Below are 21,092 nucleotides of genomic sequence, written 5' to 3'. Positions count from 1 at the left end.
CATTCAGGAGTGAAACTGAAAAAAATACAAAGTAAAAATATGCAATATTTCTGATCAAAAATTACACGCCATTTCACCCTGAAAATGTCCTAGAATGCAGGAAATGAAGTCTAAATTTCAAAAATTTTCTGGGGGGGCATGCCCCCAGACCCCCCTAGAGGGACTTCGGGCCTGCAGCGCTCGTCTTCGCACCTGCGGCGCTTATCAGGATTATATAAAATATTATTTTTGACTGGTAAATTTCTTTTTCTGCCTAATACCCTAAAGGTAAGGACACGCTGCTTTTGCTGCAATAAGTCACAAACACACAAGTTGCAAAAGCACAACATTATATGTTTACATTCTTCATCTACTACTCGTTAAAATTGTCCATTTGCATCTGTGTAGCCAGGCAAACTTGGCTTACGGAAGAAAGCACTTGAATTAGCCTACTACAACCAACTAGTCTCGCTGAAACTACATGTAATGCTTCCTTCACTACAATATAATCCTCCTAAATTGGGAATATCAGGCTTGGGCATTAAAAGCATGAGAATGCAGATGGTTACTTGTTAAGTTGTTACATAATAGGGAGTGATAGCCTACTTTATGTTTGATTTTACTTTTCAAAAAATGCTGCAGGCAGCTCCCTACACTTGATTTGTTATTTAAAAACTACTTCAAGTTGGTAAGTCTTACTTAGTTCTTAGTGTAAAAGAATCCAGAGTGTATTTTCATTTATTTTCCATTGAAAATGGTGAGCTGTAATATAGTAGGGAGTGATTTATTTTTTTATGGGTGAATATTTTATTATTTTATTTCTCATTTTATTCTAACTAATGTTTGACTTTATTGTACAAATGCTGCTGGCATCTCCCTGCACAAAATTTCATGTTCAATTTTACAATTAAACATACATTTCATGGATATGAAGGTCTGTGTCAGTGTGTGCCATGTTTAATTTCATGTGAATTATAATGTTTACATTTATCGGTTGCACATATCGGTTATCGGCATCCCAATTCCATAATAATCGGCCCTGAAAAAAAAAAAAAAAACATATATCGGTCGATCCCTACCTGTAACTATTGCTAACGCCGAGCAAAAACATGGCTGAATCCTGAATGACTCCTATTTGTATAAATAGGGGACTACATAGGCGGCAAAATGTAGTTTTTTTTTTTCCTGCCATGGAAGTGCACTTGTATACCGAGGAGGAAGCCATTTGCATTACAGCCGTGAATGAGGATTCAAAATGGCGGCTCGCCTCAGCTCGGTTTTCCCTTTCAGGTGCTCTTGTTTTCTGTTAGAATTTGGTAAAGAAAAAAATATATTATTTACCAGCTTAAGGTCAGTCCGTATGGTGAAATACCGTGACCTCGGCCTTGAATACTGACCTCGGCCCAGAGGGCCTCGCTCAGTACTTTCAAGACCTCGGTCACAGTATTTCACCATACGGACCTCCCAGCTGGTAAATAACATGTATATATGTAGCCATACACAATCATCAGCACAATATTTATCATGTGACACCGTGAGTATTCCATTAACGAAGAATAACAGCGTATACATCTTGATCACTGTATTCAATTAAATCTTCAATCCATCTCCACGAAGTTTGGGATGGGTGATGATAGTATCAGGAATCGGAGATTAGATTCCAGCTATCGCGATGTCCATCAAGTTGGGTGATTTAAATGTTGACTGGAAAGGTGGTTTTCTTTAAGCTTTCAGCTTTAATAAAGTGTTCGGATTCGTAGTACACGTTTCCTTTTCACCTTTCTTTGTATCTTATACAAACCGTAATAACCTGCTGTCAAAGAAAATGCTGATGCATCTTATCTTCACTTGCTTGTGCTGTGGAACAGATAAAGCCGGTAACGTCTTCGCTCGCAGAGCATGAACAGAGGTTTAAATTACTATACAAGACTTCAATAAACATCTCCGCTGCTGTTGGAGTTTATATACGAGTAGTTGATCATTTTATAATGAGCTTAGTTACACGATTATCTCGTTAGGTTTAATTACAGTCCCGACTTCAGTTTGGCAGAATTCTGGACCTTGTTAACAAGTATTTAATTCAAATAAATAATTAAAAAAAAAAAACAAATACTAATGCTTACAAATAGCACTTGCAGCCGAAATCATAACCAGCGTCTGAGACTTTTACCTCAGCAACGAAGACGCATGTACATGACACCACACTCTGGACACACCAGAGTGTGTGTCGTGCAATATCTCACAAAATATCAGGCCATCCTGCGGCTGGGAAGTTATTTAATTTGAGACGATTCCTGAGCAAATAACGTGCATGAAATCACTCGCTTCGTGCAGTCAAGCAGACAGAGGAAGTCCGTGTGCACATGTGCAAGTTTTCCTCCTTCTTCATCTTTTGGGTTTTTACAGCAGCTGGCAATCACAGTGTTGCATTCCTGCCATCTACAGGTTTACCTTTGACCGTGCACTGACAGTTCCATCATTCTGTCACTAATATTTATTAGTCTGGTCCTGCGTTTCCTTTCCTTCGTATATAAAGTCTTTTCTTCTCGCTTTCTGTTACTGTAGTCGGTCTTTCACGTTTCATTCGCACACTCACATCCTCCATTTTTCTCTCCTGTTTCAAATTTGTATCCCACAACACCCTGCACGAACAGGGAAAGCCCACCACGTGATGCATGATGTAGTATCTTGAATTGGGTCATGGTGAAGCAGGAATTTAGGGCCACGTGGAGATAAATTAATTAATTGTTCCATTAAAAAAAAAAAAAAAATTGGAAGTCTGTGATTCGAATTCAGTAGCTTTCAGTCCACTCAACAAAAATAATTTAGGTGTCAGGGAAAAGTCTTTTTATGACCTACGCTTGAAAAATCTGAAAGGCAGTCCACTTTTATTACGCAGCACGCCATTTAAAACTCCACGTGACACGCCACACTTCATCCATTTTTAAATTAGTAGTTTGTAATTGCATAAATCACAGTATGTGTTCACAGCCCCGTCCTTCATGAGGCAAATCTGGGTTGGAAACTTGTGTCCTGATCCTTACTTTAACGAAGTAAAAGCTGAAAATGGGATTTTAAACATTTGGATGCGGATTTGTGCGTCTTCAACTGGGGTAAAATTATGATGGAAAAATTGAAGACAACCTACAACCCTGCCAGCTCATGTCCTTGCACAGATGCCTGATTCATCTGCAATCAGTTGCACAATATGTAGATGCTTTTTTTTTTTAGTAATTTCTTTTCAAAGATCTGTCAATAGTTTGGACACACCCAATTCAGGGATTTTATTATTATTTTTTTAAAAATCAAAAGCCACTTCATGTCTTAAAGTAAATGAGGCCATCCTTAAAAAAAAAAATCCGTTTCCTGTCCACCGGGTGAGCAAAAAAATTCAGTAGGGAGGGAGGGATTTTTTTTTTTTATTATATGGATGGATAAATCACAATGCTGTGTTTGCTTTTTCTTTCAGTCCTTTTTTATTACAAAAGCAGACACATTTAATAAAATATGACAGTTTAATCAACTGAAACTTGTACAAAAACTAAGTTAGCATTTTAAATGCTGACTGCAACATTTGCAAAACTTTTACAAAGGTACTTAATGTCTGACACACAGACTTTTTGTAGTTCTAAATCGACCGTTAGGCCTAGTTCGGATGAAATTACACTATTAAAATGATCACTGAATGATTTGTTTTTCTGAATCTTTACTATTTTGTTGTTCGCTAGAATACCATTTTGCGATTTCACACTTAAGCAAATGTTTGAAAACTCCGGATCTCCTTCCTTCATGGTGGCGGTCATTTTTTTGTGCCGCACGGCGCATGCGCAGAGCTGATTCGATTCTATATTCTGCGTGGAATGCAGGGCTTTCCACAAGCGCCGGCCATACAGCCGACTACATAATTAAGTCCAGCAGGCTACTTTAATGACTATTATTTTTGTAGTCCACAGGCTCTAAATATTAATTTTCGATTTTAATAAAATTAAATGTTTATCTAATGGACTGACAATAATGTCAAACTGAACCGCACTCATTTAAGTTGTGATTCGCGCTGTTTGTACCGATAATAACCACAAATTCCCCGCAGACTTCGTTGGTCAAGGGAGAGTCACTCATCCGCGGCCCCGACATGCGGTGCGCGCGTGCACTCAGCGGAGGCAGTAGTGTGTCGGGGCCGTCGGAGGCGACATCGGAGGGAACAGAAGCAGAGATGACGCTTATTTTGTCTCTGGTAAACCAGTCTTCTCTTGTTCAATTACGTGCTGGCATCAAAAGACACCGTTGGTTGTAAATGAAACCAAACTGAGTGGTTGGAGTGTATTTTCATACACAAATGGAGAAATGTTCGCTGAGTGTGTAATTGTGTAGCCCCACTGCAGACCGTTGTCGTTGTTAATTCATAGCATGCTCAGCTGCGTGAATGTGTCATGCACCGAAAATAAGAGATTTACAAGCCAGGAACGCCTCATCATGCAATACGCAAGAAAAGAAAGATGATTTACTGCCATTTTACTTTGTATTTGAGTAAAGTGAATAAATAAATAGTCTGTGGAAAATACATTTAATCCTGGGAACTGCGTGCACAGGAGTTTATTTTGTGTTTACTCCCTCCCCAGCTGGCTACTTATTTGTCATGGCTGGCTAGTATGAGCCTTAGTGGAAAGCCCTGGGAATGCGGAAATGTCAAGTTTGATTTTAGATTTACGAACCCGAAAAAAATGTCGAAAAACCGGCGTTAAAAAAAAAATTCAACCGCACAAACGGCACTCACCCGGCCGTTGGACCGGAAACAGAACATTTTTTAATAATGGCCTGATGGATGTTGTTACTCTTTACTTAGTTGAGCGGTTGACATCATATAGATTTACGACAGTTGTGGTGTTGAATAGGGCCTATTTACTGTATTTTTTATTATTTACTGTTTGATCTCAAACGCATTAAGGCAGCAAGAAACTCGCCCACTAATTAACTTTTGACGAGGCACAGCTGTTAATTGAAAAGCATTCCAGGTGACTCCCTCATGAAGCTGGTTAAGACAATGCCCACAGTGTCAAGCGTCATCAAGGTAAATGCTGGACACTATGAAGAATCACAGTTTTTTTTTTTCCCCTGAACCCTTTTTTGTTTACTACATAATTCCATATGCGTCATTTCATAATTTATGTCTTCAGTACTGTTCTACAATGTAGAAATTACAAGATACAGAAAAAACAATGAATGAGTAGGGGTGTACAAACTTTTGACTAGTACTGTGTGCATTTCTATAAATTTGTCTTGCGTTTCGCCTCACAGTCCCCCGACTCGCTCGTGAAAATGAGTGCCACCATTGGCCTCAACATTCGAGTCGCCGTGTCCATCACTGGTTCAAATATTTGACGAAAAGCCGGAAAACACGAAAATGTTCCAATTTATATAGAAAGTGTTCAAATTTTAATTTCTTGAAGAAGTGTTATATTGGTAATCCATTATTTTTTTATGATGGAGGAATGTAAAACTCAGGATGTGTAAGAAAATGATTTTTAATCATCGTGGAACACTGTATATTCACTAGGATGATCTGATTTAGATTTAATCATTTAAATTAGATTTTAAATTGTGGAAGCACTTGAGAACAGTGTGTACGTGGCCAATCAGTGCGTGCAGCAGAAGAGGCCTCTCTAATAAACTAGTACAGTGTGCCTTAGTGCCCTAAATATATCTGTGGCCTAAATGTTAGAGCGAGCGCTAATAGAGAGAGAGAGAATCTCTTAATATGACCAACTAAAGCACCTCCACGCTGTCGCTAGCAGGCCTCAGTGTTTTCCAGAGCACGGCCACCGCTTTATCTACAGCAGGCTAACTGAGTCATCAGCAGCACACTGCCTTAATTAACACTCAGGGCTTTAACATGGATAATTAGATCTGGAGTGAGTGAGAGCATGTGCGCGAGAGAGAGAGGACGGGAGGGAGATGTATTAGCTGTAACCCTATGCAGCCTGAAGCTTGCCTTGCACCAATTCCTCAACCCTCCCTCCCTCTCTCTCACACACACACGTATACACACACACGAAGCTGCTCACCGAGTCGTCATCTTTAGAGGGTCGTCGAGGCGGTGGTTCGTCATCAGAGAGTTCGTCTGAAGATTCCGTCTTGCGTTTCTTCTTCTTCCCGATCTTTATCACTATTTTCCTAAAGAGGTAAAAACGAAAAATTTCAACACTTTCATCATGAGAATCATTTTACTTTGACTGAAATGCTGTGCACCTGAGTACCACAATGGAAGACACTTCTATATCAGAAACTCTAACTTGGATTCTCCGAACAAAACATCCAAGAGCAAACATTTGCGCTTTAAATCCCCCCCCAAGCAGAAACTAACAGCACGACCTGCTGATTTATAGTTTATCTACAAAACAGAATTCCATGTTTATTTTTATCACAGCTTCCCGACTTCGCCTAAATATTATGGCTTCTGAGTCGGCATTCATAAAGCGATCGTCTTTATTTGAAACCTTAAAGGTGCGTGTCACCGCTGACATGCTTTAGCTAATGTAAACGTGAAGGTGTTTAACAACTTAACTCTTTACCCCTTAATGACGACATACGATGACCCTGTGTATATCCCATAATAACGACATATGATGCCTTGTCTAAAACCTTGTCTTTAGACTTTTTTTCTTGTAAATATGTTCTCAGGGTGAACAGTATATACATATACAAGGGTGGCTGTAGCAACTGCTTTAAGGGGTAAAGAGTTAAGAAAAAAAAAACAGTATGTTTGTCACGTCGTCTTTTAGTTTAAAGTGCCATTCCACCATTGGATGTATTCTTTGGCATAAAATACAATATATTTTGACAACATATATAAATGGTATGACTAGATAGATAAATCTTTTAGCTTCAAAATGATATATCAAACATAATATTTTGACAACGACAAGTATATTAATTTTGCGACCAAAGTCACCTACCCTTTTAATTTCCGCGCGTGATGTCATCGGCAGGTTCCCCTTCCTGTGATGTGTGACATGGCACATATCAGCAATGGCGGATAGAACGCGATAAAAATACCAATAAATCTAGCTAATACCAATAAATCTAGCTAACTGAAAGATTAACTCAATTTTTCGCAATTTTTTTGGCCCCCATATACGAGGAGAAATGACTCTCTCACTTTGGGGGTTTCCTGGTCTAAAAATAGACCGACACGTGGTACGCAAGAAGGGGAACCTGCCCATGACATCACGTTCCACTACCGCGCGGAAATTAAAAGGGTAGGTGACTTTGGTCGCAAAATTAATATACTTGTCGTTGTCAAAAAATTAATGTTTGATATATCATTTTGAAGCTAAAAGATTTCTCTGTCTAGTCATGTCATAAAATATATTGTATTTTATGCCAAAGAATACATCCAATGGTGGAATGGCACTTTAAACAGACTCGAACTCTTGAGAAGTTTGTTAGAAGAATTGGTGGGAAATCAGAAAACTGCTCCCACTTGGGAGGGGGAAGAAAAAAAAAAAAAAAAAAAAAGAGACCAACGACTTCTGCTTAGCTTTTAATAATTAAAAAAATAAAATAATAATAATAAATAAATTCTCTGTTACCTTTTGCACTTTTTTTCTCTCCTGACTTGGCTTAATTTTCAGATTAAAAAAAAAAAAAAACAAACATATTTCTACTTTTCTGATTATTACTACTACAACCCAAGACACTAAAATAGAACCTGGAAAAATGAAGTAAATGCACAAATAAATATATTAAATATGATGGATAAATATTACCAAAAACAAATGAACTAAAAATATATTTTAAATGCCAAGATTCCCAAAATCGCAAAACAGGAAGCCAAAAAAAAAAAAAAAAATCTGTAGTCTGTTACAAATTATTTTCAAACCTCTAACCACTTCAACGCAAATCATCCTGACTTTATTGTATTAATTCCATTAGCACCTTTATTTCCACTTCATTCTGCTTTTAACGAGCAACACCAGTCCGTCCCTCATTTGTGCTGCACTTGTAAAGGTTTAACAGCACAAATGGTTAAGAAAATGCCAGATAAGAGACTTATCTTCTCAACCACATCACTGTACTACTTGAGGGAGGAAGGAAGCAGTTGTAAGCAGAACTAGCATAAAGCGAGCGTAAGAAAATTTCTCAGAAGGATTATGTCTGTACTTAATTTTCAGCATTTTATAAAATCAATTAATCATCGTACGATGATTTTATCAGTCAGACCAACAGAAGCTCGACCCAACCTGATTTACATATACAAGAGAACGAGAGAGAAAAACCTTGTTGAACAAACATTCTTTTTTCCCCTTTCATCATAGCATTTGTTGCATCGCAGCAACATAAACTTCCTGTCCATTTGTCACGTGTGTTAATTCCCCATGAGAGTGAAGCACCTGGCTGCCTTCACACCCCCACTTTATGCTCTTACAGCACAAACGCACGGCTGATAAATGTAGCCATTTGCGAAGTCGCACTGTAAATTATTCCTACTGCCATGCTTCACAAATGGAAATCCCAGCACCGATATAGAACACAAAATGAGACTGGAGAAAAAAAAAAAAAATCTTGACCTGAACTATAATAATGCATTAATAATGAACACCTTGTGGCGTCTGTGAGGAGGAACGCGATAGCGAGAGGCCTGGTCTGGTACCACTACAGCACAAGCTGAACAAAAGCAGATCAGAGCTCAAGCACTGCCCGAGGTTTAATCCTGACATGTGTGCGTTTGTTTCTTTCTTCATCCACTCCAACTTCCACATGGCGATTTATCCTGCTCTCGCTCCATGCCAGAGGGAGAACAATATGTTCTTTCTGGAGAGCTTAGAAACTAGTACGGTTATAGAGAAGTACTCGTGTACTTATAGCCACTGGCTGAGCAACATGAGCATTTAATGCAAGGAGATGAAACGGTAGCATGGAGCGGATTTCACGTCCAAGCATTATTTTTATTTCTTTTTTTAATTCGCAATGATCTGGCGGACAAGCAGGTTCAACAACCCGATGACGACAAAACTCCTCCTGAATGAAACTAATACAGTTATTTATTTTGTAATAAATTAGCCGAGTTTAAATGTATGCATTTCACGGTGGTGCGGTTCACAATGTTTATCACTAAATTGCAGCTGAGAGAATTTAAGACAGAAATTATTTACACGCGATGTAAGCAGAGGATGCTGCAGCTCACAGAACTGACAAACATTTATGTTTGCAGCATTTTACAGACGCCCGCGTCCAGGGCGAGACTCACAGGTGCTTCACGTTCTCTGTGAAAATACATCATCACGCTAGCACGCAAGGTCAGGAACCAAGAACACAAATCAGTCGAAAACCATGAACTGGTCAAATCTGCTCTTAAGTGGTTTGTCAGGTGACTTAAAAAAAAAAATTATCCAGAGAGGATAAAGACTACAGCTAGACCATCATCCTCTTGTTGAGAATTCATCTAGTTGTTCGTTTCTTTCAGTTTGTGTTGTCTAGCTAATTGGCTGGCTATACATTTGCGAAGCGGGGGCGTGGCTGGGCACCAGTTTGTGAACGGAAGGCGAGGCCAGGGAAGGTGAGTGTCAAAGCGTTCACACCTGTGTCTTATTAATGGTGCGCGCGTGCGTGCGTCTTGCAGCGAAATCTGAGGGTTTATATGGTGGGAGGAAGAGCATGCGCATGTGTCAGCAGAGCTTTAAAGCTCATAGGCAACGGCTTTAATTTTATGCACATTTGAAACTTTATATGTTTAAAAAAAACCTCTAATTTTCTTCTGGTCCCAAGAAGTATTGTTAAGTAATAATTAAAATAAGTTAGTGCGGCTCGCGGCGAATTTCTGTTCAGCTATTTCCGTGACCATTCGGCGTGGGACGTCATTTAAGCCAAACAAACCGCTTGAGTTGAGTCCACTTCCGTTTACTTACATTGCCGTTCGGCTTGAGTGCAGACATGCGTTGAGGAATTTCCAAAGAACCCCCCCCCCATGCCTTATTGCTGTGCAGTGAACTGTAACAACGGGACCGGTTCAGGAAGAAGTTTTTACCTTTTACCAAGAGAAGAGGCGGAGCGAGAGGGTTGGCCTTTTCCGAGAGAGGAGAAGAGGCAGAGCGAGAGGGTTGGTCTTTTCCAAGAGAGGAGAAAAGGCGGAGCGAGAGGGTTGGCCTTTTCTGAAAAAGGAGAAGAGGCGGCAAGAGCGGGTTGTGTGCATGAAGCCAGAGGGTTGTTTTTTCCGGAAGAGGAGACGAAGCGGAGAGCGCGGATTGTGCGCGTGAAGCCAGAGGGTTGTTTTTTCCGGAAGATGAAACGAAGCGGAGAGCGCGGATTGTGCGCGTGAAGCCAGAGGGTTGTTTTTTTCCGGAAGAGGAGACGAGGCAGAGAGCGCGGATTGTGCGCGTGAAGCCAGAGGGTTGTTTTTTTCTGGAAGAGGAGACGAGGCAGAGCGAGTGGGTTGTGTGCGTGAAGCCAAAGGGTTGCTTTTTTCCAGAAGAGGAGGAGAGACTGGATTGTGCGCGTGAAACAAAATCAAGCAGTTAAAGAAGAAACGGAAAAGCAGCAACGCTCAAGCAAAAAGGAGAAGATTGGAGGTAAACATTTTTACTTTTGCTTGCAATTGACAAGTCAAGAATCCTGAGGGATCCTGTACAATCAATGTGGAAACGAGACAAAGGCATATTTCCTCACTTAGAGTCGGCTATAAATAGTATAATGCCGCGGATGGCAGGCTAATGTGGCCTACTGGCGCGCTGTCAAGTAATCGTTACCTATATCCACTAGGGAGGGCGGTTTAATCATTCTTTAAAAGGGCTCTTATTTAGTATTACGACGAAAGTAGGAATTTATCATAATTACCAGGATAAATCGTTTGGGCGCGAGTCTTGTTGAGGTCCGGGGTCACCGCGATCAGAGTCAGCCGAGTCGCTGTCCGATTCCGAGGCTGTGCGGTCAAACCAGTGAGCCACATTCACCGACTGCTTCGCAACGGCCATAGGTTCATACATGTACGGTTTCACCTCTCGATATTCAATTTGGAGAGTTCCTACTTCAAAATCGCTCTCGCTTTCAGACATTTTACACAAACTCTCATGACCAAAGTCTGTACATGTGTGCTCGGTTCACAAGTAAACACAGAACTGCTCCCAGTCTGTTTGCCTTAAATGACGTCACGGCGACAGTCCCCTGGCGGTGAAAGTGCGCATAAGTGAGATGTAAACAAACCTTCGGAAATTGGGCAAAACAGTATATTTTAACGATTTTATTCAATTTTAAGGTGCAAATTAGACACTAGGAAGATTGAATGCGCTTTTTGGGCCGTTCTTCTAGACAATAAAGTTGATATTCTACGTTTCACCTCCGACCGTTAAGCTGAAAAGCATAAATAAAATAAGCGCCTTGCAATTAACCCGCCTGTCAGAGTGCTTCAGCGTTCCACCCCACTGCAGGGACTGTTATTCCTTACATAATAATGTAAAACATCACCCTAATGTGTTTTATTCCTCTTATACCACAGCAATTTGCCAACAATTATAAGGTTTATTATAAACAACATGGCATCATTTTTAATGTTGAATGTTGTCGAGCATCTTTCAAAATCCTGAAGGAATCTCAGTCCTTCACCAGTGTCTCATTTTTCTCTCGGAAATAATAGAGGAGGGGGAGAAACAAGTCCTCGGTCCTGAAAACTCTCTCATGGTGGAAAACTCACCTTTACAAAGCTCTAACACTGAACAGTTCTTCCATCAATTTTAAATAAAAACATACAAAGTTGTCATCCCAGAGCTGCCATTACAGAAAACTAACCAACACCATCTGATGAACCAGATTCAAGAATTTAGCAGCACTGCTGACGGTAAAGACACAGGACGGTGGATAAACACGTACCCAAGTCGGACTGACGGTGTATTCGACACCGTGGACGATGCAGCACTTTGAAGTCAAACCCCTTGTCTTTTGTTAGTCAAATCATGCGTCTCGCCACACGGTTCTCTTTCTTCACTTAGCTGCGACTCTTCTTTCCCATCCGCTCTTTGAGAGTCTCTCCACCTGAAACATCTGCGGAATACTGTGTGTTCGGGTCGTGACTCACACAGCAGGTCATCTGCTGTGAACTCGCGCGCATACACAGACACACTTGTAGGATGACATTCCACATCACTAATCTCCGGGACCATGTGACTCGCAGGCTGCCTGGCAACTGAAAGACAGCGTCAAGCACAGAGGAAGCGTTGGTGGCAGTGGTGACATCACTTCCTGAGAGCGACAGGACTTATGCCAACAGCAGCCCTGACAAGCAGGCCAGTCAACAAGAGACGAAAAGACTGGAGATGGAAGAATCTGGTGTGGCATTTAAAACAATTTTTAAACCTAAACCCTGGAGAGGGGGTTAATTCCAGGAAATGATAAAACAAGCACACAAATTGGTCTTCAAAACAGACCACAAAAACTCCAACCCAGAGAGGAGTTGTACAGTCTGATGGCGTGAGGGACAAAGGAGTTTTTGAGTCTGTTCATCCTGCACTTGGGAAGGAGCATTCTGTCACTGAACAGACTCCTCTGGTTGCTGATGACGGTGTGCAGAGGGTGACTGGCATCGTCCATGATGTTCAGTAGTTTGTCCATAGACCTCTTCTCTGCCACCGTCACCAGAGAGTCCAGCTTCATGCCGACCACAGAGTCGGCCCGCCTGATCAGTTTGTCCAGCCTGGATGTGTCCTTCTTGGATGTGCTGCCCCCCCCAGCACACCACGGTGTAAAACAGGACACTGGCGACCACAGACTGATGGAACATCCACAGGAGTTTCCTGCAGATGTTAAAGGACCGCAGCCTCCTCAGGAAGTACAGCCTGCTCTGTCCCTTCCTGTACAGGTGGTTGATGTTGCAAGTCCAGTCCAGCTTGCTGTCCAGCCACAGCCCGAGGTACCTGTAGGAATCCACAGCCTCCACCTCGACTCCCTTGATCAGAACTGGTCATGACCTTGGTCTGGACCTCCCAAAGTCAATGACCAGCTCCTTGGTCTTCGAGGTGTTGAGCTGCAGATGGTTCCTATTGCACCACACAGCAAAGTCCCTCACCAGGCTCCTGTACTCCCTCCTCTCTGTCGTCCCTGATACACCCCACGATGGCTGTCTCATCGGCGAACTTCTTAATATTGTGCAAATTATCATTATAGAAACCCCCCCACACACACACACACACAATAATTAGAGAGAAGGAACCACCAGATCAGCTCTCAGTAAAGAAATAAAGGAAATAATTAATCAGGATAAAAAAAAATAATAAATAAATAAATCTCCACCCACCACCACAAATACACCTTCATAATTATGTAAATACATCTGAAATACAGAAATTACATACATGTTATTTACCAGCTGGGAGGTCCGTATGGTGAAATACCGTGACCGAGGTCTTGAAAGTACTGACCGAGGCCCTCTGGGCCGAGGTCACGGTATTTCACAATACGGATCGATCTTCAGCTGGTAAATAATATATTTATTTTTTTCTTTACCAAATTCTCACAGAAAACGAGAGCGCCCGAAAGGGAAAACTGAGCCGAGGCGCCATTTTGAATCCTCATTCACGGCTGTAATGCAAATGGCTTCCTCCTCGGTATACAAAGTGCACTTCCATGGCAGGAAAAAAAACTACATTTTGCCGCCTATGTAGTCCCCTATTTATACAAAATTGAGACTTTCAGGATTCATCCATGTTTTTGCTCGGTGTTAGCAACAGTTACAGGTTTTTAGCTTTCTCCTGAAAGGTTTTCTTTTATTTCTTCTTCCTCAGGGTAGTAAAACTCGCTTTCACTGTGAACACTGTCCTTATCCATGATGTAAAATTAATGCTATTCTCCTGAGAAATGCTGGCAAAAATTTACAAGATTTTTGATAATCTTGTAAATAAAACTTATATTATAAAAAAAAAAAAAAGATAAATGTTGACAAAAAAAATGCTACCATGTTTGTTGTTGTGAACGAGCGAGTCTCCAGAGATTCATAACCGGTGTCCGTATCGTGGGATACAGACCCGCTTGCCAGCCAATCAGAGCGCAGGATTTGATGGAACCCGGACCACGAAAAAATAATCAACTTAATAAAGTGCAAATATAAATTGAGACACCTGAAAACAAAATCAATAATGTATTATAATAAAAATGTGTCATTTTAGCAACTTTTTTCATATTTTGTTAGATCAGGGGGAAAAAATGCCTCTAAGGAAGTTAAAAATTACAAATGAACCAGCATTAATATCACAGTGCAGCCATTTTGTACATAAAACAACAGAAGAACTTTATAACTTTAAATATTGAACTTTTGTGACAGACCCCCATCTACCAGCTGTTAAACACTTATGAGTTTCTTCACTAATTACACAGACAGGATGGCAGGGTTGGAGTCTGAACTTTAATTAGTCTCGTTAACTAACGAAGGAGAATATAACGCTCATCTATTCAGAGACATTTAGCGAACACACTGTTTCATCTCATCTCATTATCTGTAGCCGCTTTATCCTTCTACAGGGTCGCAGGCAAGCTGGAGCCTATCCCAGCTGACCACGGGTGAAAGGCGGGGTACACCCTGGACAAGTCGCCAGGTCATCACAGGGCTGACACATAGACACAGACAACCATTCACACTCACATTCACACCTACGGTCAATTTAGAGTCACCAGTTAACTTAACCTGCATGTCTTTGGACTGTGGAGGAAACCGGAGCACCCGGAGGAAACCCACGCGGACACGGGGAGAACATGCAAACTCCACACAGAAAGGCCCTCGCCGGCCACGGGGCTCGAACCCGGACCTTCTTGCTGTGAGGCGACAGCGCTAACCACTACACCACCGTGCCGCCCGAACACACTCTAAAAAAAAAAAAAAAAAAGCCCACCAACCCCCCTGCCCAAGATCTGGTGTTTTTTTCTCCCATCTCCCCCCACACCATCAAGCTCTTGCTCATCTCCAGCAACCGAGCATCAACACTAAAACGTGCTTCCTCAGAGACATGTGACGCTAACCAACCGCATATTTTCAAACTGATGCCCCGGGTGGTGCAACCCACTCTGAGAAAAGCGCTATCCGCCCTCTTCCACATACATGAGCTTATAGGCACACGGGATTTGCTAGTATTGCCATGATTGACAGGCAAGACAGCAGTACAGAGGGCTAGAGAGAGCGAGTGTGTGCAAGCCCCACTCTTCCCAACCAATTTCTCTCGACACATCTGGCTGTGACGCCATCACAACTCAAACTCATGATCTCCCAGACACTTCTTCACTCTGTTGTGTCTGACCTGATTTCTAACACTAACGCACATTATTCTCCAAGCAGCAAGCATCGCAGGTCTCTAAGAGTCTGGAAATCATCTAAACTCAATAACTATGCCCAAAAGTATGTGGACACCTGATTAACACCGTGCTCTTCTTGAACATCTCGTTCCAGATGTAGTCTCTTACCATTCTAACAACAAACACTCTTCTCGAAGGCTTTCCACTAGATTTTGGGATGTGGCTGGAGAGATTTGAGTTCATTCAGCAACAAGAGCATCAGTGAGATCAGGGACTGGCGTTAGGGGAGGAGATATGAAGTGCAGTCTGTGTTCCAGCTCATCCTAAAAGGTGTTCACTCCCTGGACAAACCATTTCTTCATGGAGCTCACAGGATTCTCACAGATTAATGCGTACTACGCATTTTTCTTTAAAAAGCCCAAGAGCTGGCTTTTTCATATTAGTCTGAATTTTTCTCCCAAATCCCACACGTTGGGAAGCTCTCGCTTATGATACACCAGCTATTGTCATGCTGGAAGAGGTCTGGGCCTTTTGGTTCCAGTGAATGGGAACCGTAATGCGACAGCACACAAAGACATTCGATACCAGTTGTGAAATTTATAGCAACAGTTTGGGGAAGAAGCACATGTAGGAGTGATGATCAGGTGAACACACAGGACAGTACCGTACACACCACACCACACTACACGCTGTCGCTCCACCCTTCCTCACTCAGTGGAGCTTTAAAATCCTCTCCAACAAAAAGATGGGCGCCCTTTCTCCTGGACTTCTCTTCTCTTCCACAAAGCAACGAATCCTAAACGCCGCACTAACACTCACTGCAATATTGAACTCCACCCAACGCTGCATACGGCCGCGTTTAATGTATGCATTTTCCCCCCTCAGTATGCCGAGTACACAATATGAACTGCACGACTCAGCAACTACGTCCTCAAAGATTTCACAGAAACGCCCAATGAGTTTAAAGTCAAGACCAGAGTTTTGCCGCAGCAACTCGATCTCGGATCTTGTTTACAGATCTAACATTAAACGCAATACACAAAAGGAGAAACGGGCACATGTGCATCGGTTACCGCGTCTGCAGGTTCAGTAACGCTTATGACGTTTAACCACAAAAGGTCCACATTCCACACAAGATCCTTTTCCTCACATGGTGGTGGAAATGAGCTTAAAAAAAAAAAAAATCATCTCTAGGTACACAGACATTAAAATACTCACACAAACCTCTCTGATTAGAGCGTCCTTAAGCAGGTCACATTCACACACTTATAGGATTATTTCTCATCTATTCTTTGTTTGCAATAGACGTCACTTTCGGTAGTGATCCTCCTCGTTAAGTATTCAGATTTCCAGATGACGAGCATATTTGTTGACAGTCACTTTGTAGTAGTTTCTTGTGTTTCACCTCCTTATATGCCGGACTGCTGCTCTGTACTTGGACACGCAAACCGATCGAATTGAGAAAAAGACAAAAAAGGTATTATAGGATGGCGAAAATTGCTGCGCACACGGGTGAAAGAGGAGGGGGAAAAAAAAAAACTGAAAAATGGTTTGCAAACCTTTCACTGTGTTTGAAAGGAATCGAGAGGCCACATGCTCGTGTTTGCAGCGATCATTTTGTTAAAGTGCGCATCACGGGTAAATTCAGGAGCAAGATCAATGTAATTCTCCTGTTTTATATTAAACTTTGGTCAAATATCGGTCACATTTTGTGCAATTTTTTTTACCTCGTGCAATACCAGAAAAATTCAGTTGAAATGAAGCCATTTGAGGCGAACTGGTCCGCCTCTGAAAAATTTGGCATTTGGATTTCCCGGCAAACGTTGATTTTCATGACGTTGTGTGCAGGACGCCTCCTTCTGAATCCTACATCAGCACTGGTTTGTTTATGAGAAAACAACCTGGCGGTTTTCTGCAAATTTCTTCAACGTTATCGCGTAATTATTAAAACGGTTAACAGATGTATCGTAGGAGGGTGTAGCAACACCAATCATGATGGGATTAGTACTCATCGTTTTCCAAAAGACCGGACAATGACAGAGAAATGGGAGCGCTTGGTCTACACAGGCTGTGCACTGAAACCGTGCAAAGCTCTCGCAGCCTGCTGGCGCTTCCGCAGGTAACGTCATGAACCTGGCTCCAGACTCCCTTGGGATTTTTCCAGACGTGTTTTATTTTATTTTTTTCTGCTGCAGACAGATGGCCTTGTGCAAAATTACCCTGCTGGATGAGTGTGTAAAGGGACATACTTTCATAAATTAAAAAAAAAAAAAAATTGGTCCAGAATATGCACTTTAAAAGGTACGTACAGCATGATACTTTATGTATCCAAAATAAACACTCCTAACGTTAAATGTGTTTTCTTACGTTTTGGATGCAAAACAAACCGCTGATGAAACTAGTTTGTAGGTCGGCCTTGAATGAAACTCAATTGTTTATGTATTTTTTTAGGTTGTCCAATGAGGTCAATTCATAAATCTGAGCTACATTTGAAATGTCATGAAATAAAATGTAAGCCATCATTGGAAAAATGCCTACAGCAGCTCCAACTTGAATCACATACTAAATACACTTTAGCTTACGTTACTCACCCTTGCAAAAGTAAGACGATTATTGTCCTTTAGAAGTCTTATTCCAACGTCGTGAACCCAGCCACAAATGAAAAAAAAAAAAAGTTATTGGCCTCAAGACTTTTGAAATCTTTTGTTTGATTCATGTAAAATGATGTTTGGACTACCGGATAATTGGAAATGTCCGGAAAGTTGCTGAAAAAGCTTGAAAAGTCCGTCTTTTTTAAGCTGTAGGGGCCCAATCCATGACAAATATTTTTTTTATTTTCCTTGATATCCCGATTTTGCTTTTGGTTCTTGTCCGTTAACATGGTGAGACGTAGAATATTTTCCAAAAGATGACGACGGACGTGTACTTGGCTTGGACGCCATCTTTGATTCCTGCCGGTCACTTGGAAACCAGAAATGAACCAGGAGGTAAAAAGTCACGATTGCAAATAAAGAATAGCCCTATCTGCACAAGAGCACATGAGGTTCTGAGGTAATTTCCTGTTAAAGATGCTCCTCTGTGGTTTTATTTCCATCCGGCTTGGCCGCGTCAGTGTTTTTCATCTGTCCTCCACTTAACAAGAGTGCTCAGCACAATATCCCCCACTGGCAACTATATCTAGGCTATAAGTACTTAAAGTGCTGATGACACATTTTTGACATCTTTGGCGATGTTTTATAACATAAAAAGTAATTCCCGATGATCCATATATTAATTCACGAAGGTGCCTATTTTACAAGTTATGATAAAAAACGCGGCTATTTGGGCAAATTTGACGGGGCTGCAGCACCCAGGAGACGAAAGAGGAGGAGGGGCTATATGACGTTAGCGAAAGAACCTTCCTCCTCACTTACCAGTTTGTTGTTGATGCGACAGGTGTTCAGTTTATCATTATTAGTATTTTTATTAGACATACATACATACATACACACACATATATATATATATGTTATTATGCCTTCGCGTTGTGTTGCCGGCTTTTCTCCAAAACCCACAAGGATGGGGTAAGTTTATTCAAGTTTCCCAGAGATCCCGAGCTGCATGCGAAGTGGGTGAAGCAAGTCAGGCGCACTCGTGACAAGTGGGAGCCCTCACCAACATCCGTCCTGTGCTCTGAACACTTCGATTTGGATTGTTTTGACACCCTTCCCAGCTTAAAGGAATCTCTGGGGTGTTCAGTTCAGCACAAACGTGTGTTACTACCATCAGCAGTGCCTACACAGTGTTGCCAGATTGGGAGGTTTCCCGCCCAGTTGGGCGGTTTCAAGTGCATTTTGGTGGGTTTTGAACATATTTTGGGCTGGAAAACATCAGCAGTATCTGTTGCCAGATACTGCTGACGTTTTCCAGCCCAAAATATGTTCAAAACCCACCAAAATGCACTTGAAACCGCCCAACTGGGCGGGAAACCTCCCAATCTGGCAACACTGCCAGTATTCCGGAGGGGGTCTACTAGTAGCTATGCCGGATCCAAAGACAGTCCTCCTGTCAGAACATGTGTTGTGAAACGACATAAGATAAAGGTACGTAGAGCTATAGATTCTACATGATAATCATAAATGTAATCACAAAGTCGGCGTGATATCAGTCATGTATTTGCTTGTGAAAGCTTGTGGCTTTCATGTAACTGCCGCCTAGCAACGAGAGGCAAAGGGTAAAGAGGGTAGGCTATCATAGATTCTATTCGGAAGAGATCAACACAATTCTAGACTCCCAGAAGAGGAAGAGCTAGCACTAGAGAGTTCACCGGCGTTTTCATGAGCCATTTCCATTGAGTAGAACCAGAGTAGAACAGCCAGTGAACCGCAGCGTGTTCTTCCGCTGACGTCACATGGCCACGAACCACGGACCCAGTTTTCTTGCGCTGTGCAATTAAAAGTTGGATATTTGCGTAACAACAGCTTCTTTTCACGTAATCATAACAGAAATCTAACATGTTTGCCATGTTGTATAGTTTATTTAAGAAATTGCATAGAGTCATGTTCGTGTCATCAGCCCTTTAATACACCCTCATGAAATTGTCAAAGTACAAGTTTGGTAATCAAGGGCCATAACTCCGGTAAAATGGGACCGAATTGAATGAAATTGCAATATGCATATTACTGACATATAACAAAGAATCCTGCCAAGTTTCATGAAATTCCTCCAAAAGTTGACAGAGGAGTTGATTTCAGACGGTGAGCACCCACCCTTCCCGGGATGAACAGACAGACGTCGCCATGACATAATTCCCCTTCGGGCTTTTCAGTCAGCGGGAGATTTAAAAAAAAATTTTTTTTTTTGCCAAATTACATGAAATTCCTCCAAAAATTGAGAGAGGAGTTGATTTCAGAAAGCAAGCACACCTTGATGAAACTGCCAAAGTACAAGTTTGTTAATAATCAAAGGCATAACTCTGGTAAAATTTTCCCAAATTAAACCAAATTTCAATATGCGTATAACTGTCATATAACAAAGCCTCTTACCAAGTTTGCTGAAATTCCTCCACGAATTGTGAGAGGAGTTGATTTCAGAAGGAAAACACATTTATGAAACTGTCAAATTTAGTTAATTAAGGGCTGCAAGTCTGGTAAAACGTGACCGAATTTAACGAAATTACAATATGCATAGTACCGGGATATAACAACTCAAGTTTGGTGAAATTCCTCCAAAAATTGTGGGAGGAGTTGATTTCAGAAGGTGAGTACCCTTTCCTGAGATGGCCGGACATCGCCACGACATAATCCCCCTTTGGGCCTTTCAGCCAGCGGGGGATGAAAAAATTTAAACGGAAGGATGATCTATTGTCTCCCCCCGGAGGGACGACACGACACATTTGACTGCTGAGGCTCACGCACCCTGACATCTTCACTCCGTCTGAACATCTGATCCGTCTCACTCACCGACTCGGGGAAGGATTAAGCTCAGTGTGACGGACAGTTAGACTGGCGTGTGCTGTAGAGAAGCAGGTCAGTGGATCTCTGCACTTTGAGTTCATCAGTTCATATATAAACGGGCATGATGCAAGAAGTCAAAAATAAAACAAGGCTTTTTTTTCCCCTGAATGAAAACTATTCTTTGTTGTACAGTTCTTCTTTTAGACAACAGATATGAAACAAACAGCAATTGTTTTAAAATACACATCAAATTAATCTTTAAAAGAGAGTCTCAGTGTTTTATGAAAAGCGTTTTACCCAGTGCTTCTCTTCTCCGAATCATGACCTAGGTTTCGGTTTCATTTAAAAAATAAATAAATAAGTCTAACACCACGACTCATCGCATTACACAAGTAATGCGTTCTCAGAAGGAAA

At 41.5% G+C, this 21,092-nt stretch overlaps 1 protein-coding gene across 4 annotated transcripts in view; it reads right to left on the bottom strand.

Moving 5' to 3' along the window:
* The window catches only part of chd9 (chromodomain helicase DNA binding protein 9), a 98,104-nt gene that overhangs the window by 57,865 nt on the left and 19,147 nt on the right, over positions 1-21,092 (bottom strand). For all 4 annotated transcript variants that reach the window (XM_060911410.1, XM_060911411.1, XM_060911413.1 and 1 more), the window contains exon 3: positions 6,042-6,150. In XM_060911410.1, coding sequence (XP_060767393.1) covers positions 6,042-6,150 — 109 coding nt within the window. The remainder of the gene's footprint in view (positions 1-6,041; positions 6,151-21,092) is intronic.

The sequence above is a fragment of the Neoarius graeffei genome, chromosome 27 (genome assembly GCF_027579695.1).
Source record: "Neoarius graeffei isolate fNeoGra1 chromosome 27, fNeoGra1.pri, whole genome shotgun sequence".
Lineage (NCBI taxonomy): Eukaryota > Metazoa > Chordata > Actinopteri > Siluriformes > Ariidae > Neoarius > Neoarius graeffei.
Note: the sequence above shows the minus strand (reverse complement) of the source record. Positions and strands in the feature narration are given on the sequence as shown.